At 36.0% G+C, this 12,088-nt stretch overlaps 1 protein-coding gene across 1 annotated transcript; it reads right to left on the minus strand.

Moving 5' to 3' along the window:
* Positions 1–3,871: 3,871 nt before the first annotated feature.
* LOC128102885 (prolactin-3B1-like) lies at positions 3,872–9,684 on the minus strand. The gene is made up of 5 exons (XM_052726777.1): positions 9,654–9,684; positions 8,427–8,584; positions 6,852–6,959; positions 5,285–5,464; positions 3,872–4,060 (listed from the first exon to the last, which is right to left on the minus strand). Exons 1-5 carry the CDS (start codon positions 9,682–9,684, stop codon positions 3,872–3,874), a joined length of 666 nt encoding a protein of 221 aa, XP_052582737.1.
* Between the last annotated feature and the right edge of the window lie 2,404 nt (positions 9,685–12,088).

Raw genomic sequence — 12,088 nt, forward strand, 5'->3', positions numbered from 1 at the left:
ACAACATTCCCCAAATATGAATCATATCAATGGTTGCAATAGTGGTAGGTGTGTTAGGTAGTGTTATTGTATGATTTTTGGCCTCTCCATAACATGGAACTCATGCTTCCATTAGCCAGTACAAAAACCTGATGCTGGTGATGTTGTCGATTCTAGAGGAGACTATAATAGTAATATACTGCTTATTTGAAATACCAAGGAAGTGTCAGCTATTGCAGTTATTATGACAAATTAGAGTATGCCTCAACCCTCATCAGAGAATTTTTCCCACTATATGCTGATTCATATCGGCATTTTATTTGTATTGAAATATGCTTTTAATTGTATGTTAATAAATAAAGTTGCCCGGGGTTCAGAGCTAATAGCAAGCCATACCAGAGCTGTACATTTGTGGCACATGCCTTTAATACCAGCACTTGGTAGGCAGAACTAGGAAGATCTCTGTGTGTTCAAGGATACAGCCAGCATTGGAGACACATGCTCCAATGTGTATCTGAAGGTCTGTACAGACAGGCAGTGACGAGGCAGTCACGTGGTTGGGTTTACAACCAATGAGAAGGCAGAACAGAAAGTCTATATAAAGACAAACACACAGGAAGTAGGTCTCTTTCAGAGAGGTCTCTTGGCTGAAGAGGATAGCTGCAGCATGCGGGTAAGGCTCCTAGCTCTGACCTCTTGGCTTTCTTCTTTTCTTTGGTTCTGTGTTTCTCATTTAATAAGATGGTCTTATTAAATGAGATACACAGACCCAATGCAAAGAAGAAAGCCCAAGATGAAATCCCAAGAGGTCAGAGTGATAGCTAAGAGCTAAAAACCTTACCCTTCTCTGCCACTGCTATCATCCTCAGCAAGAGAACTACTTCCTGTCTGTTTGTCTTTTTTGAAGACTTTCTATTGTGCCTTCTCATTGGTTGTAAACCCAATCACATGACCTCCTCATCACTGCCTGTCTGTACAGACCTCCAGGTCTTCTATGATTGGTATTGATATTAAAGGCGTGTGTCTCCATCCTGATGTATCCTTGAACACACAGTGATCCACATAGCTCTGCTTCCCAAGTGCTGGAATTAAAGGTGTGCACCACCACCAGACAGTTTCTTCTATGGCTTGCTATTAGCTCTAACCCCAAGCAACTTTATTTATTAACATACAAATAAAATCACATTTCAGTACAATTAAAATATCACCATAGACCACAATTGAATAATGTGCAGAGTGTAAGAGACTGAGGATTATTTAGATCTAAATTGATACCTATATCAAACACTCTACACATGAAGTTCAGGAATCATAAGGAAAGTGGGGCTCAGATGATTGACAAGGCAGAGGTAGTGGACAACTGCAGAGAGTCAGCATTTCCTGGACTTGATGGGGTCATTGCACTATGAATTCACAGCAGGTTTGCCTGCATATCTAAGACCTACACAGATTCAAGCAATATAAATCCAGGTGGAAGGGGATAGAGCCATGAAACCCATACTGAATTGAAGCAGTATTGGCAATTAACTGGTTTGAGTGAGAGGCAATAAATTTTTTTCAATGATGCAGCCCCTGAGATGCTATCCATGCTCTAGGAGATAATCCTCTTCACCTGCCACATACAAATAGCGTTCACTGAACTCCTGAGACAACTAACATGGCACATGCCTATGGAAAAAAAAGTAGTAGTTGGAATAGAAACGACATTGGATGAAAGGGATCAGTCATGATTTGATGAAAAGACATTAAACTTGTGACTGAAATTCTCAAAAAATTAAAAAAATCATGGAAGATTTGCCTATTGTTTCATACTTGCTATGAGGTTATAAAAGTGCTTTGGGAAATATGACTAAGTGTCTGAACACTTGGATTTGACCAGACTCATGAAAATTATGTTGTCCTCTATGAACAAAAGGATGGCTAGAACATTCTTCTATATTCTTTCTGAGGGTAGACATATTATGACTTTGAATTAAAATTTTACAAACAGCATAATAACTGGAATGGAAATTTACACAACAGGACCAGCTAATTTTCTTTTCTTATCTGAAATTCTGTACATTTTGACAGTGCAATTAAGTGGTATGAATGATATTTAATCGTAGATATTTTACTTGTATTTACTTATATTTGTAAATATGTGTTATTGTTGAATTAGTTAAAGCCTTCCATCTTGGAGGAAACATTATTAAGAAATGGGAAGTAAAGGTAAGTGAAAGAACAGACAGGTAAAACAACAGGATGTTCTGTGGGGGAGATGAAACTCTGCATTATGCAAGAATGTTTTCTTAGGACAGGAAGCAGAGTCCTCAAAAGAGCTTCAGAAGTCTCTGAAACTGAAGAGATTAATTAGGCCTCCCCATTCTCAAAGGTATGTATGCAGTAATGGTTGCAAAAAAATAATCTAAGGTGAGGAAAGCTGCAGAAAAGAGATAGACACTTGGGAGCAGCCTGGAAGAAGCAAGAAAGAGCCAAAGAACCTACAATTAGCAGAGACCATCTCAACAGCATAGTAGAAATACAGACCAGTTGAGCTTTCCTAAAGGATCAGACTGATTGAGTCACCTGGAAAGCACAGGCTACATCCTGTTGAGTTGTGTGCTGTCTATGTGGTGTGCTCCTCATTTCCAGGTTTTATTAGGTGTCACACATGTTGGGGTGCAATGTGGTGATGCATCTGTGTTTGGGGCATTTCTACTCTTGTGCCTCTTACCCATATTCTTGAAAGTAACCATAATAAACTCCATTTGTTCACCAAGGTGATCTGTAGTTTGATCTGTCAAGGAATCTCTGTCTGGGAAGAGTGGATTGGTATGTGTGTAGTGTTTCCTCAGGACTCCTCAGTCTCACAACTTATTGCCACCTGAACAGGAGTCTTCCAACCAAAAATGAGTTGGGGAACAGTGAATGTGTGGTTGTGTCTAAGATCAGTCATGTATGCAACTGAGTGAGCAATAGCTCAATGAAGACCATCCATGCTGTACCACGCAGTTGTCTTCCCTGTATGGTCTTATGTTAGTGAATGCTTTGATGGTGCAGAAGTTCCATGTGTTTTGCTAACAGTAGTGAGTCATGTAACATACATGTTCCCTAACAGAATGTAGAGCTTTCAAAAAGGCCTCAATCTTGCAAAAAGGACTATGGGCAACTAAGTAATGCTAAGGGTCAGAAAAATGTTTAACACTGGAAACATGAACTCAAGTAACACTATATAGACTGAGTAGGTAATATTTAGGAGTGTGTGTGTGTGTGTGTGTGTGTGTGTGTGTGTGTGTGTGTGCAACTTAATAACAATTAATGAAGGAAAGAGGCCACAAATTTGAAAGAAAAGAATAAAGGAAATAAACAGGACTTGGAGAGAGGAAAAAGAAGGGAGAAATGTTACAATATATTATAATCTCAATATATTTGTATATATTATATATATATGTATGTGTGTGTATAATGTGTTTTGTGTTTAATGTTAGTATAAAAATTATATTGTCTGTGATGAGACTTTGAGAAAGTGGCCATTCCCTCTAGGTTGTTTTCATAAACTTCCAATTTCTTGGCAGAATGGATCTACTTATTACTGGGAAAATCTTGCTCTGGTTCTAATATGTTAAATCACTTCACTTTTTCTGAATAATATAAGTAGTCTCTTGACTTCTATAAACTAAACTTGTGGAAAATATTGGATATGAATATCATAATATCATTACTAAATTCTGCATCAAATTCCCATAGAACATTGACAAATCCTCATTTTGAATTCAGCATTTTTAAAGAACCAATGTTTATTTTTTAATAACATACCAATTAAACCTAGGAATACACCACATGTAGACTCAGTGGTGCTTTGAAGGTCTGGATTATCAAGGACCTTCTCAGTGGCAAAGGACAGGATATGAGCTCAGCAGTTGTTGTCATGAACATCTCGGCACTTCAAGACCTTGAGATAATTGTCAACCTTGTGTGTATCCCTGCGCACACAGCGGCCCAGGGTATACAAAGCAATATTACGAGTGTTTTCATCAGATGACTGCAAATCTGACCATCCAGACCAGAAAGTATAATCATTTTCAACAGCTCCAGGCTGGACCTAAACATGGAAAGAAAAGGGATTATTTACACTGTTAGTATTACTTGGAAGTAATATCTTCTTGTAAATGACTATATATATATATATATGTATATACATATATGTACATATATAGATATTCACGTATATATATGGTACATATTCATGTACCAGAATTCATGCACCAGCATTTGTAGATCAGAAAGGGTGTTGTTTAAACTTCCACAGTTGACTTCTGAATTTCTCTATTTTTTTTGAGGTAATTTCTCTTATTTTAGCAGACACTCACGAGGAACGTCCATGTTTCTTCCTGCTAAATGTTTGGATACTACAGAATATTCACTACATCTCTTTACTTTCATGTGAATTCTAGGATCAAATTCCTGGCTGCCAAAGAAGGCATTTATAGCCTGATTCTGTCCTGAGCCTTATTCTATAAAACTAATAAAGATTAAATTATACTAGAAGGAAATGTATTAGTTTTGTCATATATTATCTTGAAGGCATTAGGCCTTTTAAAGTAAATATCATTTGGGAATGCATATTTTCTGATTTGTCATTGGTCCCAGAAGAGGTATATCCATATAGAAGTAGACTGAGTAATAAACTGAAAGATATTTTTTCATGGTATACATGCAATTGGCCAACATAAAGGCTGATGTTTTCTCACCTTATTCTCTGAGGCAGCATTCATACATGTGGGTTTGAGAAGAATATTCCTTTAATCTTCTGTCTTTAAAGTCATTCTATTCTTTATATAATGTATTCTTCCAAATTCAAGAACATATCAAACATTTCTAAAATGTGTTAAGGTTGAGTTCCAAGACTGTTATCATATTTTCTGAATTAGTCAGGAATATCCATACCACCTATAAAAGCTACTTTCTGAATTACTCTGAGAAGCAGCTACTTTTTATTGAGAATACCGGTGTGTGTAGTTCTCAGTAAAGAACCTGAAGAAGATAGGATTTACAGCTGCCCTCTTCTTATTGGCAAGGCTGTGAATGAATTGGATATAATGTAATATATATATGTGTGTGTGTGTGTGTGTGTGTGTGTGTGTGTGTGTGTGTGTGTGTATGTATATAATTATATATATATATGTGTGTGTGTATATATATATATATATATATACATATATTTCAATCTCAGAAGTGAAGTTTTGAAAAATTCATTTCCCATTAAACAAATCACCTCTTCCATACAGGAGATAAGCAAAGGAATATGAAGTGTGAGTGGGCTTACCCTACTGAGTATGGTCTTCAGTCCTTCCAGGAGGCCTAGAATTCTTTCTTCCAACTCTTTTGTTTTTGACAGCATAACATTAGACGCATCTGGAAGAGCAGCCACGGCAGCCACCATGTGCTTCAGAGGCTCTTCCCATGCTTGTAAAACACTGATGGTCACTTTCAGAAGATCTTCTGACTAAACAATCATGAAGAACATCTCATTAAAATAATTAAAGCACAACAGGGTTAATACAAGTGGTGGGTAGACGAAGGTCATGAACTCCAGTATTGATTTAATATTAATAGAAGTATAGAAAACATTCTTAGCACATGATCTGCAATATAGGAATAACAATATTCTATCACAGAATTACAATTTTTTCTCAAATAGAATTGATTTTCCTTCACAATGATTTTGGGTGCATGTCAAACAGCTCATGTATTGTTTTTGCTGTACATTCTGCCATCTGTAGTCCTGGTGAGCCTCAGTTCCTTATGGTCCTAATAATACCATGTACAAGAGAACTTTTGTAAGGATTAAAAGGATCAGTGACAAAGGACTGCTTTGGGGGGGGTCTCAATGTAAGTAGATCTGAGGAAATGCTGACCTCTTTATATACCTTCTCACTATTAACTCACATTTTATTTATGAGAAGAGTTTGTGTGTAGGTTACTCATTCTAGTAATAAACATGAAGGGGAAATAGATTGTATGTGTGAGATGTGTACATATAAGGAATTTTTTGTAAATCATATTTAGAATTTTTATGACAAAGACTGAGATGGAAGATGTTAAAACAGTTATAAATCATAGGTTCTGATATATTCACTGTTCATCACAACATAGGTTATCATTGAGAATAAGATAACATGTTCAGAGGAACCTCCTTTTAACCTATTTTTTTTTTTGTTTTGTTTTTTTTGTTTTTCGAGACAGGGTTTCTCTGTGTAGCTTTGCGCCTTTCCTGGAACTCACTTGGTAGCCCAGGCTGGCCTCGAACTCACAGAGATCCACCTGGCTCTGCCTCCCGAGTGCTGGGATTAAAGGCGTGCGCCACCACCGCCCGGCTTTAACCTAATTTTTACTTGAAACATAAGAGAAGGCTGAGTAATTGTGGAGGAAGTCTTCATAAATTATAAAAAAAATGAAAGTACGACCAAGACAATCTTTAAAAATAAAACAAATGAATCTTTGGTCCTTAAGTAACATTCCTCCAGAAGAGTGTTTAGTATTATACCATAAACACTACTGTATCTGTAACCCTTCAACACATATGTAAATGCAGAGTCAACTGGGGATGTTCAACTCATATTAAAGCTTCCCAGATAATATTAAAGACAACCCCACAGACAATGTGCTGTTAAAACACGGTGATCAATTTATTAACCTATTATCATGTGAAGAGGCTTTTATTTTAGAGAGAAATTATCAACCATATGGTGTCATTGTCTGCTTGCTCCTTCTTCTTCCCTTCTCTTGACTCTGAGATTACCACATGCACTATGGCCCCAGTAACCACACACAGCAGAACTACCCTGTATATTACATCAATTGTTTTTGTCAGAATCAGGGAGGAAACCTACTTTTGTTTGGTGGACTTGCTCACTGTTTTCTGGAGTAGGGATAGCAGCAGTGTGGCAGGTGCCCAACATCAGGCTCTGTTTCCAAATGTTCCTGCCAAACTTCATATTCTGGAAGAAATAGAAAGTTCTGATTTCTTAGCATTAAACATTGAACAAATATATTCATAACCACATCAGTAACAAATTTCATAGATGTATTTTTAATAGCAAATGATAAATATAGAAAAATTGAAACAGGAATGAAGTGAAAATGGTCTGCCTACAATTTCTGTCCGTGGCAGAAGCAATCTAATTTTTTACCCTCCAATATTCTTCCCCTATTTGCTATTCTCTTGTCATTTTGTCCTTCCTAAATGGTATTGTTTAGAAGGAAATCACTGAGAAATACACATACTGTAAAACACCTAAGGTTTAAGCATCATTTTTTCTATTTATGGAGGTAAAGGTCATACATTTATGACACATGCATATTCATTATTATGGTCCCATTGATACTCATTAGCCTATTTCCTTTAGGCAGATTTTGTAAAATAAGTATTTACTTTAAGTACACAGTCACTCGGTAAAGGTAGGATGCAATCCTATTCATGATGTCAAATAAATCATAAATTCTAGGCATATTCTAAGAAAATATTCACCAGTGATTGAATAAAGAATTAAAACATTATTTTATATATATTACCTATACATATATAATATAAATAGAATACATAATATAAATATAATAAATAATATAAATATAAATAGAATCTTCAATTGACTGACATATATACTTAAGGAATTTATTATCAAAAGCATATATTTTTAATACTGACAATTAGTAAATTTGTAAAAGTTTAATGGATTTATAGGAATATTATGCAGTTGAAAAACTATGGATATAGGTTTTTTTTAATGAAAGAAAGACTAATGAGTGAAAATCGCAAGGGAAATGCATATTCACCACAATTCTATAATGTATGCTCCATATTCTAATTTTGCACTGAATTCTTTCTTTTCTAAAATTGATTCCCTGTAGGGAGCATCTACAACACCCCCTGACAAAATCGAGTATGTTTATTAGGAATTGAGACAATATTTCCTTTGAAAACTAGACTGTACTTTTCAATGAGACACTCACCTCTGAAAATTTGAAAACAATAATTTTAAGCATGTTAGAATTATGAGTTGCGATTTCTTTCTGCTTAATAAGATTTTGTGTAGTTTAGTTTTAATCTACTCCCACAATTCATTACTACACATTTCTCCTCCACTAGAAATCTACAGAGTGCTAAGTGAAAATGCCACATAGAAAGGACTCCTTCTCAAAGGACAAGAGTTCACAGTGCCCTGATCCATGTATTTTGGACTTTATATCTTAACAAGTTGCTTAAAAATATCTCTGCTAAAAGTTGTACAGTTACTACATCTTTTACAAATTTAAGTTTTCATGAAGCATCCCATTGTTCCTTGCCCATGATTCAGTGTCTATATTTCACCATTAAAAGTATTGCGTTTGAAATTTGATTCATAATAGGTTATTGTTTCATTAGTTGGGTTTTCTGATTGTCCATTCAGAGACTATTCAGTACTTACAATGTCAGTGAAGACTTTTGAGGCAAGACCATGGGTGTAGTGTGACAATTCAACCACACGTTGGTATAGGTTTCCAGTAGACAAACGGGGACTTGGTGAGGAGATCACATGCTCCCAAAGGAGCAGATTTGATAAGGCCAGCAAAAGCAGTGCCCCGGCTGTAAAGAGAAATGAAACTGAGATGACCCATTGAAATGAGTGTACATTAGTGATGCTATATAGTGTATACTGTTTGTTCTGAGGTCCCTGTGCTACAAAATTGGTCATGAAAACATGGAACTGGAATAAATTGTCCAATGTGAAAACATACTTGAATAGTGATGTTTCTCAAAACCATAGCTTGTAAGGTAGGAGAATTACCTCGGCTTTGGCTTGCCCTTGTAGAGTTTCAAAAATTTGCAAACATTTTGAGATAAAATTGGTTCTGAGACAGAGTCTTTAAGCCATTCTCTTCAGATTTTAATGTTTGGTAATTTGTATTTGTTTTCCATCTCATTAAGGTTAAATAGTTTACTAATTTATTTTCATGCAAATATCACTTGAAAATTAAGATGACTTTTTAAAATAAACTTGCTTTTCTATTCATCATTTACTTGCATGCAACAAATTGGTAAAGTCACAAACCTACTCTCCTTGTTTAAGTAAGGTTCCAAAATCTAACTCTTCCACAGGTGGATTTATTTGAGGAGAAAAGCATCCCAATCCTGGCAACCCATTATTTACTTCCTCCTTCTGTGACTGATACAATTATGCCATTGAGTCCTAAGTTCTCAAAAAAGTTCAACTTCTCAATTTCAGGTCATTTGGCTATTTTTATTGTACTATTTCTTTGTTTTAGAAGGTGGCCTGTGCAGTGGAAGATGGTTAAAAGCAAGTGTTCATTAGAAACTTGTAATACTGTTCCCTGATATCCTTATGTCAAATTCAAAAATAAAAGTAAACAAAGTTAAAGTAATATATAATGTCCATGGGCATTATTTGGCACATGTCTTCACAGAAGAAGTTAGGAGAATTCCCCTAGAGAGCCACTGATCTCCAGGTTAATTTAGCAACTGGTTTCAGGAAATTAATTCTCAGCACACTGTTGACTTGACTTCAGGTTATAAAATGCAACAGTTCCCTAAATATTACAGCACCAATAGCTCCAAAGAATGTATTCTATCCAAACCCATCTTCATGAAATCATACACTAATAACATAGACGAGAATGGATGAAGTGGTACTTACAGAAGGACAGTTGAGTCAATGACAGCTGCATCTCTGAGAAGATGTACTGTGAGATGGACTCCAACACAAGAAAGTTGCTGCACCTGAGTCTGCCTTCTCTCAGCTCATCACCTCCTATATATACTAACAGAATACACTAACCCATGACCATTTAAGTCTAGGAGCAGAAGGAAGCAATGCCTTTGGTCTAGGTAAAAGTTGCAAGATTCTATCCATTCAGGAAATATTGAAATAATCCTCACTCTTGCCACAGTTCTGTCTCTGTATGCATTATTTTTGCCTTTTGCAACAAGGTCCAGGGTTCAAATATTTTGGAAATCACAAATGTCATCTAAGTTCCTTAATGGCTCAGAATCATGTCATGGAGAAAAATGTATGTATTTCCTCATGATTTTTCTCTAGACCAGAGTTCTATATTTTTATATGCCATGTCATCTGTAAAGTTCCATGAGTTTTCCAGGTCTTGGCAAATGCTCTCCATCAGTTATCTTTTGAGTTTTGGGTCAGTATCTCCTAACAACAATCAATTATTCTCAACATTTTATCAAAATATGAATTTATTGATGTATCCTGCAAACCGCCCCCCCCCAAAAGCTTTCTTCTCACAGGGTAAATAATTTCTCAGTATTAAGTAGGCAGAAAAACAAATGTTTAAAGGTATTTTTAATACATTCAGTTAACTTGAAAGTATCTGATGTGATGCTTTTCAAATATGATCGGTACCTTCTAATCATTCTTTAATTTCTATTTTGCTTCCTTTTTCTCATAGTTTTGCAAATAACAAGCCATGAAGAGGATAGCATTATATCATGAAAAGTTTGCACACAGTGACCGGCTTCAAGAGAATATATAATGTTCTCTACCTTGCTCTGTGTGTGGAGAATCTCTATGAGTACCAGGAACCATTGTATCAAGGTATCAGAGTAAAAAGAGGCCTCATTTCTTAACAAGGATTGAGAGCTATAGACTATTAACTTGGGTGAGATACTGTACTCTTTAGTTGTCTATACTTTGGACTCAGTCTGCCTGAGACCCTTACCTTATACTGTCTGTCACCAGGCACAGTGCTGACTAAATTAAATCAGTTGAAGTGTCACACATAGATCATTAAGGTAGTTAATATATTCATGGCCCTTTCTATTCTGCTATGCTTACTGCCCCACTAACTACCCTATAGGTTCTGATAGATGTATGGTTCGGTAGGAATAGGCTGATTATTGTCTGAAATTTCAGTTCAAACTGCCCATGGATAAATCAGCAATTTCCACTGTACCATGTTCCCATTTCTCCCAGTAACACAAATCCCACTTACAGTTCACCCTTAAGGATATCTCTCAACATATGATGTGAACCATATGTCTGTGTATCTCATTCACCTTTAGTGTACTTACCTCAAAGGGTAAAGTGCACAGAGATGCAGAGTTAACCTTGAACCTTTCATAACCTGCTTAGTCTCTACACAAATCTTTTACCACTTGCCTTCCAGTGACTCCCTTAATGAACCCTTTCCTTTTTTCCATGGCATCTTCTTTGCTTTTATATTCAATAATCCAAAATCCTCTGCTACATTAGCCATCATCCTCTGTGTGTTCTAGTTTGGCAAATATATTCTGAGCACAGACATGGTCCACCTTTTGCTAACTGACTGTCAAGTTTTTTACTGAAAAATTTTTATGTGTCTATCAGCTAGGAAGCAGTTAGGCTGTATAGCTGACATCCAAAAAGAGACAAATTTCTATTATCTTCTTAATAAGGAATGAACTATACAAATCCAGGGTGGGTTAATTTGTTAGATCCCACAAAAATTTGTCAACAATAAAAAACAGAAACAACCTTAATCTCACAGTGTTTGGCCCCAGAAAATGTTAATCTCATTCATAGTTCCATTTGTTATGATCTATAATGTGTGCTGTATATTTTATAGTATAGAGGATGTCTGCAGGTAATGGTGGAAGTAGAAAAGTATATGCTTCTCTACAAATTAAGTCAACTGGCCTCTGTGGTTGGAATATAGGACTTTCCAGGTTCTGGTAAGCTTTCCTAGGTGCTGTGATGTAAGACAGAGACTGGATGAAGAGGTCAATAGAAGTGAGAACTCCTTTGATTTTGATATAATCTCTGTTATTTTAAATGTCTTTTAATATGTATATGTTTTATCTTTGTCTTCTCATGTATGATGTGAAAACCATGTGAGCTCATCTGAGATGAGATTTCTATTATGGAAGAAAGGAAGTGTACCCTTTGTTGTAACAGTTTCCTCTGAGATTAAACCTCGCACATTGGAGGGAACCTTCTTATGATGTCTTCTTAAAATCGGAGCAGGTGAAATGACATGGGTTCTATGGAGAGGGAAACATTCCATGCAGCAGGAAAACTTGTTATACTCAGGAAGTAACAATTCAAGGGCTTCAGTACATGAACCTGGCAAAATTAAT

This window comes from Peromyscus californicus, unplaced genomic scaffold (assembly GCF_007827085.1).
Source record: "Peromyscus californicus insignis strain IS unplaced genomic scaffold, ASM782708v3 Scaffold_8__1_contigs__length_139910024, whole genome shotgun sequence".
Classification (NCBI taxonomy): Eukaryota; Metazoa; Chordata; class Mammalia; order Rodentia; family Cricetidae; genus Peromyscus; species Peromyscus californicus.